We start from the raw sequence: 19,189 nt of genomic DNA on the forward strand, positions 1-19,189 counted from the left end.
TTGCCACAGACTCTGATATCGGTACTGCTGGTAGGACATCCATCCAAATCTAGAAAGTTTCTCTTGGTAAATACTGCTAATCGTTATTTAAAAAGTTTTTTTAGGCACTCTCAAATATAACTAGTAGTTAGGTTTTCATAGATTTGCCTTTCTCAGCTCCTTCGTTTATTAGAAACAGTAAGTACTAATCCTGATATTTTACAGAAGGAAACTGGGAAAAATGACAATAACAGAATCCAGAAGTCAGAATTCACCTTTTCTTTGTGCATTGAAACCTTCTGTTACTTTACAATAAAGCAGTCCAGAAGGAGGAGAATGTTCATATAGGGAAGTAATAGAAGATACATTTGGAAAGCAACAATCACACATCTCTGCTGAAGGTCCCCAACCTGTGGTGGTTCAACTTTATGATGGTGTGAAATCCATACACAGGCAGTAGAGGCCATATTTGAGTACCAATACAGCCATTCTGTTTTTCACTTGCAGTAGAGTATTCAATAAATTACATGAGATACCCGGTACTTTTTAATAAAGTAGGCTTTGTATTAGATGATTTTGGCCAACTGTAGGCTAGTGTAAGTGCTCTGAGCACATTTAAGGTACGCTAGGCTAAGGCCTGATGTTTAGTAGGTTAGGTGTGTTAAATGTGTTTTTGACTTTTGACATTTTCAATTTAAGATGGGTTTATTAGGAAGTAACCCCATCATAAGTCAAGGAGCATTTGTAGTCCTGGTAGGAGTTCAGCTCCTTGGTGCAGATGAGTAAACAAGGCCAGAGAGGTTGGTGCTTTGCTGGCAGTCACAAGGTAGGTTAGTGACAGTCCACACTAGAGTCCAGATTCTTTTCCTTGTCCACCATGACTTCTTGTATGTAGGGGAGTTGGAACCTATTATGCAGATTCTTTAGGTCTAGGCTTCAGACATCGATGAACCAACAAAGATTTTATAGCAGTTTTGTTGGAGGAGGTTTCGTGCTTGAGGAAAACCTTGATATACAGAACTGGAAAATGGGTGAGTCTAAAGGCAGCAAGACCCAGTAGAATGCTGTTGAAGTTATCCATGTGTGATAGGCTGGGCTAGAGTGGTATAGTGAAGAAACCCTGGAAGGGATAAAATACCTGACCAAATCAAATATACAAACGAATTAAGAAATCAGTTAAAAAGCTGACTTCTCAGAATGTTTTCTTCTAGAATAATATAAAATTTAGTACTAAAACTACCTGTAGCTGTTTTACATTTTTCTGCAGAATCACGGGGGTATTGGACTTGAGCAACAAGTGATTTAAAGTTAGCGTCTTGGGCCACGCATGCTGGCTGACACCTGTAATTCCAGCACTTTGTGGGGTGCTGAAGCAGAAAGATCGCTTGAGCACAGGAGTTTGAGACTAGCCTGGCCAGCATAGTTGAGACCTTATCTCCACAAAAAATAAAAAAATTAGCCAGGTGTGGTGTTACACACCTGTAGTCCCAGCTATTTGAGAGGCTGAGGCAGGAGGATTGCCTGAACTTGGGAAGTCTAGGCTGCAGTTAGCCATGATTACTCGACTGCATTCCAGCCTGGGTGACAGAGCAAGACCCTATCTGAAAAAGTAAATAAATAAATAAAATTAGCATCTCGTGCTTTGCCTGTTGTAACACCATGTTTTCTTTGATTGTTTAATATATTTTCATAAGCTGAAGCCCTGGGAGGTAGACATGTATCTTCAGTATCTAGCAGAGTACCTGACACATAGTAGATGGCTAATAAATATCTGGTGATTGTGCATTTCACAGTAGTGTAGGGTAATAATACACCAATACCAAATGCACTGTCTTTTTTGTTTTGTTTTATACTATCCTGATTAGATACACATAGTTTTTATAGGTAGTGCTATCTTCATATAGAAACCAAACGCTTTCTGAAATTCCCTTTTTTTCCCAGCTTCTCTACTTTTCTTTATCCATCCTGTCTGTTAATCCCATTTCTTTGTTGTTCTTCCTTGTCCTCAGGGAATAGTATTCCCGAGGATGCTGTCTTCAACTTTTTTATTCTGTGTTAAACATTCTAACCTGAGGGAGCGGTTTTTCCAGGGGAAACAAATTCAGTCATGCCATAACCTTTCAGAGGCTTTCAGTTTTGGAATAAAACCCACATTTCTTTGCACGTAAGACGTTTCACTTTTGTATTTCATCATCCTTTACTTCTGCCTCACTGGAAACATATTTAGCCAGTCATCTCAAACTACCTGAAGCTTGTTCATTTATATTTTCAGGCCTTTATTCATGTTATTTTTTCCTGGAATGCCTTTCAAACTGACAGCGTTCAGAGATCACCTCAGGAATCCTTCCCACTCTTAAATTTGGTATTTTCATTGTACCATGTGTGTGTCTATCATATCATAATGTTTAAGGCTTGCTGTAATTGTCTAGTCTGGACTTTTTAAGGGGCTCTTATTTTTCTGTCTCCTACTTAAACAATATTTTTGACATAGCTGTTTGGGTGTGTGTTTAAATTTTTTTTCTATTTAATAATGTTTTTTATTTGTGTTGTAGAATGCCAGAGGACTTGGATCTGAGCTAAAGGACAGTATTCCAGTTACTGAACTTTCAGCAAGTGGACCTTTTGAAAGTCATGATCTTCTTCGGAAAGGGTATATGGGGGAGTTATGACTTTGATTTTGTTATGTTTCTGTGAATTTTCACAATATTCTTTAAGTATTTTGATAGGCTATACATGTGTATTTAGTTGGCAGATGGCAAGTAGTATACCTTACATGGGGTACAGAGGGGAAGAGGCTTAGATATTTTCTGTAGTGGAAGAGGTGTCTCATCAAAGTAGTAGGTTCTGATGTAGAGCATCCTCCTAGGCAGTGGTGCCCATTAGCATGATTTGGTAGGATTCTTTTTATTTATTTTCTTGCTACTGATAACTTAGCCATTTGCCTTCTTGTCTTAACTATCAGAGTAATTCGCTTTTCTTTGGGAGGCACTAGAACATAGCAGTTGAGAGATTAAACTCTGGATTCAGTCGGCCTGGGTTTGGATCGTGGCTCTGCTATTTCCTAGATGTGTGCTTTTGGACAAATCACATAATTAATGTCTCAGTGTTGTTATGGATAAAATAGGCCTAATAATAGTCTATATCTTATTTTGAGGAATAAATGAGTTAATACCTGAAAAATATTTTAAATAGTACCTGACATTAGAAGCACTCAGTGTGTATTGGCTGCCATTTTTTTTCTTTTCTAGCTTTAGCATGCAGTTACGCCATGTTTGTCATTTCCTTTTTGTTTCTGTATGTTTAGGTCTCAGTTTCTGGTACTAGACCATACTCTGTGCAGGTCACTTTTCTGCTTAATAAAATAAGGATAACACCTTTCCCTCTATAAACATTTTGTGTTTTGAATTTTTGAATTCTACATCTAATTTTAAAGTATTTACTCTTATTTTTTATTTATTTATTTATTTTTTGAGATAGCGTTTTCCTCTTGTTGCCCAGGCTGGAGTGCAATGGCGCGATCTCCACTCACTGCAGCCTCCGCCTCCCGGGTTCAAGCGATTCTCCTGCTTCAGCCTCCTGAGTAGCTGGGATTACAGGCATGTGCCACCATGCCCAGCTAATTTTGTATTTTTAGTAGAGATGGGGTTTCTCTGTGTTGGTCAGGCTGGCCTTGAACTCCTGACCTCAAGTGATCCGTCTACCTCGGCCTCCCAGAGTGCTGGGATTACAAGGCATGAGCCACTGCGTCTGGCTGTAATTTACTCTTATTATAATAGAATGGCATTCTGATGCTGGTGTCTGAGTACAAATATAATCCCTCATTACAGACTTTCAATTTTGTAGTAAAAAAATGCAGCATATAGCCTGTGAAATTGGAGATATAATTTGATATTTATAATCAAGTTGATTGGCTAGGCAGTAACTAAGGTCTGAAGATTTTTTCCCCCCACATGAAATGTTCCTTCTTCTTCCTGATTGGACTGGGGCAGGACCATTTTCAAAACCCACTTCTTGGATAATGTTTTGTAAAAAGGCAATATTCAATAAATAATTGTTGCAGGGTTTCTAAGGTATTTTGTAGCTTTAAAATCCAACTTTGGATAATAAGGTAGTCATCTTTATATAGCTAGAGTGATAAAGACCAGTGGCCTGGTTCTAGTTGTGCCTTACCTAACATACTTTATACATAGTAGGTGTTCAGTAAATGCTAAACCTGTTGTTCAACATGTTTATTAAAGATATATTAAATATTGCATGTGTTAGACCTGAAGGGAATAGGCTTAGATATTTTATATAGTGCAAGAAGTACCTCATCAGATTAATAGCAATAAACATACATTTATTAAATTTCTTCTAGATGTAGCACCAGATTTTGGCAAATTTTCCCTAGTGATTGAAGTCTTGACCACCAATGTCTATAGTGGATACATTCTTAAATTATTATATATACTTTTTTTTTCCTTTTGGTGTGTGGGTCTATGAATTTTTAGTGCATGTATCAATTCCTGTGACTGTCACCACAATCAAGATCCAGAACAGTTTTGTCACCCCAAAAAACTCTCTCGTGCTATCCCTTTATAGATATGATTTTGAGCTCTGGGTATTGAGTGATATTTAATCTCCTCTAAATGTTGTTTTTTTTTTAAATGTCCTTTCAGTTTTTCTTGTGTGAAAAATGAACTTTTGCCTAGTCATCCTCTTGAATTATCAGAAAAAAATGTAAGTATATTATTGTGTCCTTATTTTTATCTTCTTATAGATAAATACTTTTACTGATATTGGTTTCATTTTATTAAAACAGTTTGGGTACTGAGGATTTGCCCATGAAGAATATGAGGCGTTATTTTCAAACCCCTTGTAGGATAGACTTAAAAATTATACTGCTCCTCTAAAGCTCCCTTTCTACACATCCTTCCCTGCCTTTTTTATGTACGTCTCCAAAGGGTGATCCACTTCTCCATTCCTCTCACAGGAATTTTCTCTTTTGATAATGCTGTTCCTTTTATATTTTTTCCTGCCATTTTTGCTGTTGACTTCCAAGTTCATATCTCCAGTTTTGACCTCTTTCTTAAGTCCTGCATCTCCGTAGGACACAGCCACTAGGCACAGTAGGTACTTCGATGAATATGACATAATCCCCATCCTTAAATAACTTAAAATTTAATGAGGAAGACAAGCAGTGGATAGGAGAAGGCTTCATAAAGTGCTAGAGAAGACCAAGGATGTGACAGCCACCTGTGCTTAGGGCTTTTTTGGAAGGCTTTATAGAAGAGGAGGGACCTTTGAACAGTTTTAGATCAGAAAGTTTACTCCTACAGAGAGGATAGCATGTATACATGTCCAAAACACAACTTAAAGGATTCTTAAATAAACATTTAGAGGAAGAAGAAAAAGGTTTCTGACTACTTGGGGAAGATGATGCAGTTGTTAGGTAACAGAAAACTGATCTGTATTTTGTTTTTGTTGTTTGTTTGTTTCGCTTTCTAACAAGGGGATAGATCTGCCTATAAAAAAGAGTAGAACAAATAATGTAATTATGAAATTGAAGTTCAAATTAGATGAGAAAAATAAAAAAGTTCCTCATCGATTTAAGTGAGTTCAGGTTTCAGGTGCAGAAGTTGACAGCCCAGAGTATACTTACAAGTATGTGAGTATGATTATAAAAGCACAGTTGATCATCTTTGAGAACTAATGGGAGGAATGAAAATTGCTTGTAGATGGATACATATTCCACTTTTGTATAAAGGATCTAACTAAAAAATAAGATTGTCTGTGGTAACGTTGATCCCTGAAACCGTTTCTTAAGTGGACTATTGAGTAAGCTGTGAGCATTTAATAAAGTAAGCAGTGATCATCAGCATCTGAATGAACTCAGCAAATTAATTTTAGTTCACTCTTTTACTAAATTGCCAAATGGGTCAGTCAAGGGATCAAATTATCTGACAAGGGATAAGATTGAGGATTATATGGTGGATTATTAACCAAGTGAAAGTAGTGTAGGGTAAAGTATATGAGGTTGATAACTGTACCCAGAGAACAGTGATTAGGGAATAGTCAATTTGGAGGGAATATTTTGATAGGGCTTTTTGGCCTCTGTCTACAACTTAGGTAGTCAGGTGGACACATAGGAAGGATAAATATTTTTCAAGGACTTGGGGGCAACCAAAGAAAGAATGTATATTAGGTTTTTGGAAAAAATGTTGAGAAGGATAGTTCATTCTGGTGAATAATTGAACTATATCATGATGATAAAATAGACCAAAGCCTAGACCAAAATTTAAGGAAAACATTTATAGAGGTGAGTGTGAAGTTCTGCGTTTGGATTCAAAAAATGAATTCTACACCTTTGGGCAGGGTAAAGTGACTTGCTGTGTAAAACTTGACTGTTTTAATTGACTGTATACTCACTAAAAGCCAGCAGATTATGTTAGTTACTAAAAAGAAAGGTTAATGCAGTCTTGGGCTTTGTTAATAAGATAGGGCTCAAATCAAGGGAGATTATATTATTTTCCTGTGTATTAGTCTGGCTATTAGATTTGGAGTATTGGTTTAGTTCTAAGCAATACATATTAAGAGAAACTGACAAATCTGAATGAGACTGGCAGGAACTGTGAAGAATCCAAAAACGTCAGAGATCTTTTTGAGACTTACATCTACTGCATCTCTTTAATCATTTAGCCGGCTAATGGCAGGCTCACTCTTTATGTGACTCTTACTGTCTATTATAAATCCTTCAGCATGGATTGTGTAGTTGAATTATGTGGGCACCCCACTTTGCTAAGTAAACTTGGGACATATTGCTTAATTTTCTTTAAGCCTTAGTCTTCTCATCTGGAGTTAGTAATAGCCCATCCTTGGCATATTGCTGGCCTCTCGTAGCTCTGCATGATTGGGAGCTTCAGTGGTGATAGTGATGGAAGATGGCCATCATCATTTGTACCAGTGGTTCTCAACTAGAGGAGGATCATCCTCCTGCCCCCTACGAGGGAACAGTTGGCAAAGTCTGAGGACATTTTAGGTTGTCACAAATGGTGCAGTGGGGGGTGGGGGGATGTAATACTGGCATCTATGGGGTAGAGGCCCGGGATGCTGCCAAACATCCTACAGTACACAGGACAGCCCGCCACAGTGAAGAATTATCTGGCCCAAGAAATCAGTAGTGTGGAGGGTTGAGATACATACATAATGTCTTCCAAACTGGATTATAATCTCCAAAGTAGACTGTTGAGTTTTGTTGTGTGTTGCCACAGAGCCTAATTTTGCACACGGTTGCTAGCTTACATGTTGATTGATCATTACAGTATTAATATCACATTACAAGATGGCTGTATTCATCAAAATTTACATAAATTGAATTTTTATACATAAAATTACGTTTACTGCTAGGTGTGGCGGGGTGTGCCTGTAGTCCCAGCAGCGTGGGAGGCTGAGGCAGAGGATTGCTTGAGCCTGGTAATTCGAGGCTGTAGTGCTGTATGATCGTGCCTGTGAATAGCCACTGCACTCCAGCCACATAGCAAGACCCGTCTCTTAAAATAAAATTGTATTATCATGAGGATAGGCCAATATTTAAAGCAAACCCTTCACTTAGAACTTCAGATCATATACCCATAATAAAATACTGCAGGTTTTCCCTAAGGACCATCTGTCAAAATTTGCTGTGTAAAGCTAAAGTAATTAAAAAGCATTTGGTTAGTCACCTTACTTTCAAACTTCATAGTCATATCCCAAGTAGGTACTAATCTCTCAATAGATTTTTGATCAAAATGACCTTTTTGATTACTAAAGACAATGTTATCAAGAGAGTAGCGTATAAAAAATAATGACAAGAAATGACTTTACCTCATTATAATCACCTTAGCTCAGACAAATCTTTGTAACAGTCTGTTTGCATATTACATTCACTATCTTTAGGAGCCATTTTTGGAAACTGTTTTAGAATCCATGAGTCAAGTCGATTGATTTTGCCTGAAATACATTAAGTTATGGTCAGAGTTCCCTAAATGTAATATCAGTACTTAGTAAAAATATGATCCAGGAAAAATTGCTGATTAGTACCCAATACAAATTGAATAAACTTTTGAGAGATGTTTGTTTTTCCCCTGAGGCAAGTACCAAAAATAAGTGGAGTTTAAACATTATAGTTTAATTAACAGGATGATTTAGTGGTCGGATTATTTCTTTTGCTGAATCCTTTTAAATATATACCTTCATACTTAGAAAACTGTTTTTGTCAGTGCATGTGACATTTTCTGGATCTCAAATTACACCTTTGCTAGTTTTGCAGTACTTTTAATCAAAAGCACTAAAATATGATTATGTCTTGTAAATCTACTTTTGAAATAGACACATTCCTTAATTTATTACTTTTATAAATTTGGAATTTTGGTAGTAATTTTACACTGGTAAAAGTACACCTGCATGCTAAATGAAATATAGACATATGTGGTCTAAAATTTTTCAGAAAAAATTAGTAAAAATACTTAGTTTTTATTACAGGTATGGATATTAAAATTCTTCATCTAACTATTGTGTTATATATATGCCACTGCTAACTGTTTTGAAAGCAGAGTATTGAGTGTAATGTTTAAAATTACATTGTCTTTTGTAGTTCCAGCTTAACCAAGATAAAATGAATTTTTCCACACTGAGAAACATTCAGGGTCTATTTGCTCCACTAAAATTACAGATGGAATTCAAGGCAGTGCAGCAGGTGGGTTGATGGATCTCTGTTGCATATGTGTCGATATCATTCATGAGGACTCTTCTGTTTTCATAACAGCTATTTATACCTTATCTACCTTACAACCTATTCTACTTCCCTCCCCCTTTTTAGGATATGACCTTGATTTCTACTTCATAGAGGGAAAAAAGAAGCCATTAAATGGAAAACTTCAAATTTATAGGCTCAGTGTCTTCTGAAAACTTACCTGCATCTGCTTTCATGTTTTTCTGGGTTTTTTTTTTTTTTTTAATGTATTACATTGAATTTGGATCCCTCTAAGAATATCCAAGTGGAGGTGTCAAGTATACAATTTGTATATAGTTGGATATACCTGTTGCTAAGGAATAAGTACTTGGAAAATGTCCCTCCAATTATGTAAGAACTGCCCTCCTACCTGTGCTTTGGATTCTATCCTGTTACATTACTTCAGGAAAATCCCTTTATCAATGATGCTTTCTCAAGCTGATAATCTTTAACCTCTCTCTGCTTGCTCTGTCTGAGCAGTAGTGTTTGAACCGCTGTTGTCTTTTAAAACAAAAAAAAAAAATAGTATCAATTTCAAATTCCTTTATAGTAACTTATCTCTCATTGAGTGTGCTTTTGCTTCTTGAAAAGTTGTCTACATTTGCTTTCTATACTCCTTTCTCTCCTATTTATTTAACCCACTGTTTCTGTCTCCCATGACACCAATGACACTGCTCCTGAACAACGTGGACATTTTTACCTTCACTTTACTTCATCTCCCTGTAGTATTTGACACTAATAATGGCTTCTTCCTTTTTCCCTTGGCTTTTATTTTCTTACTTTGTATTTATTTTTTTGATACAGGGTCTCATTCTGTCATCCTGGCTGGAGTGCAGTGGTATGATCATAGCTCATTGTATCCTCAAACTCCTGGGCTTAAGCAATCCTCTTGCCTCAGTCTCCTGAGTAGCAGGGACTACAGTCACATGCTACCTCGCCTGGCTAGTTTTAAAAATTATTATTTGTAGAAACGGGCTCTTGCTATGTTGCCTAGGCTGGTCTTAAACTCGTGGCCTCAAGCTATCATCCCACCTCCTTGGCTTTTAGAACACCACACTTTCCTGATGTCCTCCTTTCTGAATCCTTATTCTCAGGTGTCTCTGTGTAGGTTCCATTTGTTTTGCCTGTTTCCCAAAATGCCAGTTTTGTTAGTGCCCCATCTCTAGTCCTGTTTCCTGCTTGTTGCTTTAGTTATCACTTATATGTTGATGATTCCAACTGGGCGTGGTGCCTCACACCTGTAATCCCAGCACTTTGGGAGGCCAAGGCGGGTGGATTGCTCAAGCTCAGGTGTTCAAGACCAGCCTGGGCAACATGGCAAAACCCCATCTTTACAAAAAAAAATAGAACAAATGTGCCAGCTGTGGTGGTACACACCTATAGTCCCAGCTACTCAGGAGGCTGAAGTGGGAGGATCATTTGAGCCCGGGAGTGGGAGGTTGCAGTGAGCCGAGATTGTGCCACTACACTCTAGCCTAGGTGACAGAATGAGACTCCGTCTCAAAAGATAAAATATGTTGATGACCCCCAAGTTACAATTCTCATGAGCTATAAACCTATAGGCTTTTCCAATTGGAAGTCCCACAGGCACCTCCAGTTTTACATGGACAAGTACAGAATAACTCATAATCCCCCACATACTCCTTATCCCATATGAATAGGTTTCTGCCTAAGGCAGAAATTGGATAATTAGCCTTGGTTATGTCACCTAGCACCCATCCTAACCTCTTCCCCTGCTCCCCCAAATCATTCATTCAGTTTATTACTTGCTGTCCCCACCATTGCTACTATGTTGGTCCTTGCCCCTGCCAGACTTCATCTGGATTACTGCAACACTCATCCCTGCTGCCCCTCCAATCCTTGTTAACACTCTAATCAGAATAATCTTTGTAGGCCGGGCGCGGTGGCTCACGCTTGTAATCCCAGCACTTTGGGAGGCCGAGGCGGGCGGATCATGAGGTCAGGAGATTGAGACCACGGTGAAACCCCGTCTCTACTAAAAATACAAAAAAAATTAGCCGGGCGTGGTGGCGGGTGCCTGTAGTCCCAGCTACTCGGAGAGGCTAAGGCAGGAGAATGGCATGAACCCGGGAGGCGGAGCTTGCAGTGAGCCGAGATCGCGCCACTGCACTCCAGCCTGGGCGACAGAGCGAGACTCCGTCTCAAAAAAAGAAAAAAAAAAGAATAATCTTTGTAAAACACAGATTTGATTATGTCATTCCCCTCACTTTACCCTCAAAATAAAAATAAAACCCAACACTTAGTGTGGCTCTGTCCATGAATTGGCTCCTTGCTTCCCACCACACTTCTTGTCCTCTTAAACAACTTGCAGTTTCCTAGTTCATTAGGTTCTTTCACTGTTAGGTATTTGCACACATTTCTCCTACTGGTGCAGATTCCTTTCTCTGACCTAGCTAAATTGTCTTTTTCAATAAATTTCTATTGGCCGAGGGGGGTGGCTCATGCCTGTAATCCCAGTACTTTGGGAGGCCGAGGCAGATGGATCACCTGAAGTCAGGAGTTCGAGACCAGCCTGGCCAACATGGTGAAACCCCGTCTCTACTAAAAATACAAAAATTAGCTGGGCCTGGTGGCACATGCCTGTAATCCCAGGTACTCGGGAGGATGAGGCAGGAGAATTGCTTGAACCCAGGAGACAGAGGTTGCAGTGAGCCAAAATCACACCATTGCACTCCAGCCTGGGCGACAAGAGCAAAACTCCATCTCCAAAAAAAATAATAATAAGATAAATTCTACTAATGCCATCAATTGTATTTGGCTGAGTCATTCTGGAAGCTACTTGTTTTCCAAAGATAAAGCTCTTAAAAAGCATGGTTTTGAGTAACCTAGGCTTGAATCTTGGCTTAGCCATCTACTAGTCTTAAGAACTTGAGTAAGTTGGAGAACTTTCTGAACCTCAGATTTTTTAATTTTATGTGAAATAAGGAGAACAGTAGGAGTAGCACAGGATTATTCTGAAGATTAAATGAAATCACATGTTTGGCACAAAATTGTTAGCTTCCCTTTTTATTCTCCTCTTACTCAGATTTCAACTACAGATTGCTCAAATTCTGGATTTAAGTTTTTAATACTATGATCCAAGTATCTTTGCCCAGAATTCTCTTTTTTTTTTTCTCTATGCTTTTGCAGTTTTGTGTTGTCAAGATGTATAACAGCTGCCTGCTCCTCCCTGCTTTTGATGCATTCTTAGGACTGTACTCTGATCTAACTACCAGACCCCTCGCTGTCTGGTTTAATTTACAGGTTCCTATTTTTGTTTCTTCCCCTTCCTCCCACTTCCTTTTTTTTTTTTTTTTTTTTGGGTTTGACAATCTAGAGAAATTTTTCCACACTATAAAGATTTTAAATATCTCTATAGAACATTAGTAATTGAAAATAATATATTTAGTCTGGATACATTTTGTTGTGGGGGAGGAAATGTGAGAAACTGCCCTCTTAGATTCTAACGGTGTGATTATTTTTAAAATACTACTATCATTTAGTCAAAGACCACCTATTTTGATAGTCTCTGGCAATATCTAAAATTATCTGCATTAGCTGGGCTTGGTGACATGGACCTGTAATCCCAGTTTTAGTGGGAGGATCACTAGAGCCCAGGAGTTTGAGACCAGCCTAGGCAACCTATTGAGTTGGACTTTCTTCAGGAATTTGATCATCCTACACGTATCAGGAATGAGGCGTGATGTTAAGCTCTGGGATTTTGCATTTCATCACGTGGTATGTGCCGTAGTTTTCCTGAGCAGAAGCAAAGCCTCAAAATACACGCACACCAGGTAGGATTATTAAGTGTTAATGAAAAGTATAATTTCAGTGTCTTTACAACTTAGTTTGTGTCTAAAATATGAACTAGTGTTTTTTTCCACTTGTTAAATTGATCTTGTATTTGGTTTTGCGAATTTTCAAACAAAGAATAAAGAACATGAAATTAGACTATATATTCTGTCCTTTTCCCCTGAATTTTTTCTAACCTTGTCCCTTCATACTTTTCCCCAAAGGTTCAGCGTCTTCCATTTCTTTCAAGCTCAAATCTTTCACTGGATGTTTTGAGGGGTAATGATGAGACTATTGGATTTGAGGATATTCTTAATGGTAAGTGTCATTCAGCACCTTTTTATGGAGCCCTTGTAATTTAAAAAGCAAACAGCTGCAAAAAGAATAGGCAAAATTCTTGTCCTCATGGAACTTACAGCTGATGGGGTTCACTTGTGTTTATTCATTGCATTAAGATGAAATTTAATGGTAGTAACTGTTCTTTAACTGTTTTTAAAAGTGAAGATTGGCTGGGTGCGGTGGCTCACGCGTAATCCCAGCACTTTGGGAGCCCAGGATGGGCAGATCACCTAAGGTCAGGTGTTTGAGACCAGCCTGGCCAACATGGTGAAACCCTGTCTCTACTAAAAATATAAAAATTAAGAAAAAAAGTGAAAATCATTTATGAAATTCTAAGAGTATACAGTCATTTCAGTCTAGTAATGGTGGTTATTCACTTCATGTCCTGAGCTCCAAGTGTAATATGTCAGTCTGATATTCCTAGGGTGATTAAACAATGATAATTATTTCAGAATTCACATTGTTGGGATGTGACTGGGGTTATTTTTGTTTGTTTAGTTTGGTTTTGGGGTTTTTATGACTAGCATTTTAAACAACTGGAAGATAAATCTTTCTTTAAAAAGTAGCTCCCCAAAAAAGTAATTTTTGTACTTCTACAGGTGATAAATAGGAAAGAGGAATCTGTCTTTTTTTTTTTTTTTTTTTCGAGATGGTGTCTTGTGCTGTTACCCGGGCTGGAGTGCAGTGGTGCGATCTCGGCTCACTGCACCCTCCGCCTCCCGAGTTCAAGCAATTCTCCTGCCTCAGCCTCCCAAGTAGCTAGGATTACAGGCGCCCATCACCATACCTGGCTAATTTTTGTATTTTTAGTAGAGATGGGGTTTCACCATGTTGGCCAGGCTGGTCTTGAACTCCTGACCTTGTGATCTGCCCGCCTCGGCCTCTCAAAGTGCTGGGATTACAGGTGTGAGTCACTGCACCTGGCCAAATCTGTTATTTTTAATAAAATTCCCTGAATAATTGTAAATGAATTTAAGTAAGAACAATATATGCAGCATCCTCTATTTTTTCTGGTCCTGAGGAAGATAAACAAATACAATCCTGTCCAATGCTGCCTCTGCTCGTTATGCCCCAGCAGTGCAGGAGAAACAAAAATATCCAACAGGATTAAGTTTTATTAGTTTTGCTTGGCTGCTGATGTCCGGTAAGGAAATGCTGTGGACATAACAGAAGTCTAGTGAGCCTCCTTTGAGAATCTTCCCTGAGGGCGCATTTTGGATGCAGGAAAAGCTGGGATTCTTAAGCTTTTACATTGAACTTAGACCTTATTTAGTTACAAAAGCATTCATTTAAAAATCTGCTTCTGTAATTCTGTTTAAAGAAAGGGAGAGGGACTTAGGAGCATTGATCTAGTCAGTCAAATATTATGTGTCAGGCACTGGGCTAGGCTCTGAACATACAGCTGTGAACAAAACGAATATCTGTGCTTTCAAATGGGGGAGGTAAACACATAAACACAAATATACAATTTGATAATTCTAGGAATAAAAAGGATGTTTTTGGGTTGGAGGGCACATATCTCTGGGAATACAACACAGAAGTGGATTCTTGAAAGAAACATGAAATCATTGACCTAGAAGTAGAGGGAGAATATTTCAGACAGAAGACATCAGTATGTTCAGGGTCTGTAACCTGAGAACAGCTGAAGAACTCTGAACAGTTTGAGATCTTTCTCTACTTTGAAGCTAACTTGTTAGCCTGCCATGAATTCATGGATGCTGGCAGGAGACGAGACTCCTAAAGGACAGTTTCTTACTCATAGCAATAGCATAGCCAGAGTATCAGCATTTCTTTTGGTTCCCTTAGCCCCACTTCCTATGTGGCAGCTAAGAAGAGGGTAAGGTGAAGCCTTGTACATTGAGTGTGTTACGTTAGAGGAGAAGAACTCCATGTTCAGGCCGCCTCAGCATTATAACTGGCAGTAAACGTGCCTGTCCTGTGCTTCTTTGTCTTATGAGGCTGAAACGGCTTTGGAAAGATAGCCTAGAACAAAGGCAGTTTAGTGTCTCTGCTCCCAGCTTGCAGAATGAAGAGACCAATAGAGAACTGTCTCCCAGCATACATAAGAGAACTTTAAGAAGGCCCATATGGCTGGCATGTTTTGAGCAAAGTAGAGAGTAGAATAAGGTTGAGATCAAAAAGGTCAGCAAGGAACAGATGAACCAGGGCCTACACACCATGAAAAGAAGTTTAGAATTTCTTCAGAATGCAAAAAAAGGCCATTGAGCAGTTTTAAGTAAGGATGTAATGTGATGGAATTATATGTTTAAAAAGGTCACTAGCTGGCCCTGTGTGGTGGCTCACATCCATAATCCCAGCACTCTGGGAGGCAGAGGTGGGAGGATCAGTTTAGCCGAGGAGTTTGAGACCAGCCTGGGTAAGGTGAGACCCTGTCTCTACAAATTTTTTTTTTTTAAATTAATTGGGCATAGTGGTGTGCAGCTGTAGTCCCAGGTACTCAGGAGGCGGAGGCAGGAGGATCACTTGAGCCCAGGAATTTGAGGCCACAGTGAGCAGGGATCACACCAGTGTACTCCAGCCTGTGCGACAGAGTGAGACCCTATCTCAAAAAATAAAAAATAAGCCACTTGCCATCTTGTGGGCATCTTTTAAAATTCATTCCTTGTGTCTCTCTAAGGTAGCTATTAGGAAAAATCACCTGTTTAGGTAGATGATTTTTTTTTTATTATTTTGGAGACGAGTCTCGCTCTGTCACCCAGGCTGGAGTGCAGTGGCGCGATCTCGGCTTACTGCAACCTCCACCTCCTGGGTTCAAGTGATTGTCCTGCCTCAGCCTCCCAGGTAGCTGGGATTACAGGTGCCTACGACCATGCCTGCCTAATTTTGTATTTTAGTAGAGTCAGGGTTTCACCATCTTGGCCAAGCTGGTCTCAAACTGCTGACCTCCAGTAGTCCACCCGCCTCAGCCTCCCAAAGTGCTGGGATTATAGGTGTGAGCCATCACGCCCGGCCAGGTTGATGATTTTTATCACAATGAGACCACTGTATTTGGGGTAGTTTTTTCTTGTGGGAACTGTTATTGCATAATATGCGGATAACTTGGGGCTTCACCTTAGGGACCTGCATTAGCTGTTCCTTTCTGCTTCAAATAGTTTACCTTCATTTTTCAGATCCCAACCTAAATATTACTCAGAGAGTCCTCCGTTAACTACTGTTAGTCTGTTCTTGCATTGCTATAAAGAAATACCTGAAGCTGGGTAATTTATAAAGAAAATTTATTTTGGCTTATGGTTCTTCAGGCTGTACAGGAAGCGTAGTGCTGGTATCTGCTTCTGGTAAGGGCCTCAGGAAGCTTACAGTCGTGGCAGAAGACAAAGGGGGAGCCAGTGAATTATATGGCGAGAGGGAGCAAGAGAGTGAGAGGGGGCTGCCACACAGCTTTAAACAACCAGAACTTGTGTGAATTCAGAACAAGAACTCACTTATCCAGGGGGGTGGTGCAAAACCATTCATGACGTACTCAACTCCATGATCCAGTTACCTCCCTCCAGGGCCCACCTTCAACATTGGGAATCACATGTCTTTTTTGTTTTTTTTTTGCTCCGTCGCCCAGGCTGGAGTGCAGTAGCGTGATCTCTGCTCACTGCAAGCTCCGCTTCCCGGGTTCACACCATTCTCCTGCCTCAGCCTCCCAAGTAGCTGGGACTACAGGCGCCCGCCACCAAGCCCGGCTAATTTTTTGTATTTTTACTAGAGATGAGTGTTACTAGAGATGTGTTAGCCAGGATGGTCTCGATCTCCTGACCTCGTGATCTGCCCGCCTCGGCCTTCCAAAGTGCTGGGATTACAGGCGTGAGCCACCGCGCCCGGCCAGGAATCACATTTCAACATGAGATTTGGAGGGGACAAACATCCAAACCATATCAACTACCTAATCTAAAGTAATCCCTGCTCTGTCACCCTGCCTTATATTAATTCTTTGCATAACACTTATCTGATATTTTTCTTATTTATTATTTGTCCAACTTAAATATACGTGTCAGGAGAGCTAGAGATTTTTTCTTGTTAACTGTCGTGTTCCCAGTACCTGATAGGGGGCTTGATCCATAGTTAAGGGTCATGTTGACCACATTCTTACCACCTTTGACACAAAACACAGTGTTAAGTCTATAATCAGAGAGTAGCTTGTTAATCTAAATACTGTGTAAAGACTGTGACGGTATTGGAGATGATGACTTTTTTGCCTGCTTATCAGCGAAGTACTTAGGCAAGTTAATTCTGTACATTTTACAAGATTAAGAAGGACGTATAAGGACACTAGTAAAATAAAAAATAGACTTTTTCTTAATGCTGGAAGGGGACTTTCATGTACTCTAATCCCCTAACTGGAAGATGAGTAAATGGAAGCTCACAGAGGCTCGGTCCTCACTCAGAGTCTCATGGCGAGCTTGTGGTACAACAGATGCAAAACCTGTCTCCACCAGTGCCTTGCTTACATGATATGCTGTCTTTTGGTGCAAGTGATTTATTTAATAAATGCATTTTATTAAAGAAGCTTTAAAAAGCAGGGTGTGGAGGAAAGTTTAGTTACATAAATGAGTATATTCTTTGTGCAGAAATTTGAAATATTACCATTGAAACTCAGATTTGCTGTAGTGGCCCTCAATCCCATTTTTCTCGTTCCCTAATTACCAGCTGTTTTAGTTTGGTTTAGTCTGTCCTTCCAGACTGTTTACGTGTCTTTCTACAAATACTAACATATGTAGTCAAAAAACATATTTTTTTAAGTTGAGGTTTTGAGTGCCTTTTATATACACAGCAATTTATTAATCTCCAGTCCCTTAGGAGGTCCAGTGAGGAAACATCCACATTGGTTTTACTGAACTGTTCCTCTTGGTAGCCATCATTATTATGTGCAGGGTTATTCATCCTTACAAAGTGATTTTACGATTTAGTTCATTAGGTTTTTATGCTGTTTCTAGTCCTATGTTGAGTAGAGGACAAAGAAAAAGGCTCTGTCTTTAGGAAACTTACGCTTGGTATTAATTTTAAAAGTTATTTTAGGTGTATAATCACAGTTAAAATAAGGCTTTTGTCTGACTCATCTGTAAACACAAAAGTGATGATTTTTAAAGGTTTTCTTTCTTAGGAATTCTTACGTTTGTGTGTCTACAACAGGTCAGAAGACAATACAGATAAAACATTTTTGTGAACTAAGAGATTGTTTCCTGTCATGTGGGAAGCCACTAGAAAACTTAAGAACTTTGAAGAAACAAAACTTTTGTCAATCTGTTTTTTCTTTTTAAATCCACTATTTTGAGATATTATTGACATACAAATAGAGTACACCTATTTTTAAGTGTACAGTTCTGTGAGTTTTAATTAACATGGAGCTGGGTCTCCTAAATAGAGGAGTAGAATGTTTTCGTTGCCTCACAAAGTTCCCTTGGTCCCTTTTCAGTCAGTCACCCCACCCCAGCCCCAGGCAATCACTGGTTTGTTTTCTATAACTTTAGGTTAGTTTTGACTCTTCTGGATTCTCATGTAAGCAGAATCATTGAATTTATCTCTTTTTTGAGAGTCTTTTAAAATGTTTGTTTTTGTTTGTTTTCAGATCCATCACAAAGCGAAGTCATGGGAGAGCCACACTTGATGGTGGAATATAAACTCGGTTTACTGTAATAGTGTGCTGTTCATGGAAACTGAGGGCTGCATCTTGTTTATAGTCATCTTTGTACTGTAATTTGATGTACACAACATTAAAAGTACTGACACCTGAGAATTTCTGCTCAAGTAGTATCGGTGATCATTTAAAATCTGGGGGCGGTCTTTGGTTTACAGCCATGTGACAATTAAAAGCACTAAAAGGAGATCATGTTAAAGCTCTTAATTTATATTAAAACAATAGCCTTTGTCTTTAAAAAAGTTGTTGCTCATGAATATTATAAAATGGTCTACAGGTTTCAATTCAGCCTGTTTCTAAGTTTTTTGTAAATTTAGTTTTGAATGAGCATTATAAGTATTTGAGTCTGTAAACTTTATAGTAGCATCTTTCAGAATAAACATTTTTAATTGATTTCAGTGGCAACTCTCAAATTGAGTACAATATGAGATATATCAGCATCATCCATTAACACTCATAAGAATAATATTTACTATATCAGTGCTATTTTAGGATTATAGTTATTCTTTGATTCTTTCAGGTTGAAAAGTAGAAGTTCCGAGGTTTTGATTTTGGTCTGGTCTTTAAGTGAAAAATCAAAGCAACCAGTAGATGTAGGTTAAACTTTTACTTCATAGACTTAATATGTAATTAATATATTGCCAAGCAACACTGTTAAAGAAAAGTAAAACTCATTTTTTCTTGTT

General features: G+C 38.7%; 1 protein-coding gene across 1 annotated transcript in view; it reads left to right on the forward strand.

The window, feature by feature from the left end:
- Positions 1-18,602, forward strand: part of POMP (proteasome maturation protein) — a 23,546-nt gene extending 4,944 nt beyond the window's left edge. The window contains exons 2-6 of the mRNA XM_055244322.2: positions 2,532-2,629; positions 4,638-4,698; positions 8,591-8,692; positions 12,745-12,838; positions 18,435-18,602. Of these exons, the coding sequence (XP_055100297.1) occupies positions 2,532-2,629; positions 4,638-4,698; positions 8,591-8,692; positions 12,745-12,838; positions 18,435-18,502 (423 nt within the window). The 3' untranslated portion in view covers positions 18,503-18,602. The remainder of the gene's footprint in view (positions 1-2,531; positions 2,630-4,637; positions 4,699-8,590; positions 8,693-12,744; positions 12,839-18,434) is intronic.
- The last annotated feature ends 587 nt before the right edge of the window (positions 18,603-19,189 follow it).

The sequence above is a fragment of the Symphalangus syndactylus genome, chromosome 15 (assembly GCF_028878055.3).
Source record: "Symphalangus syndactylus isolate Jambi chromosome 15, NHGRI_mSymSyn1-v2.1_pri, whole genome shotgun sequence".
NCBI classification, from domain to species: domain Eukaryota; kingdom Metazoa; phylum Chordata; class Mammalia; order Primates; family Hylobatidae; genus Symphalangus; species Symphalangus syndactylus.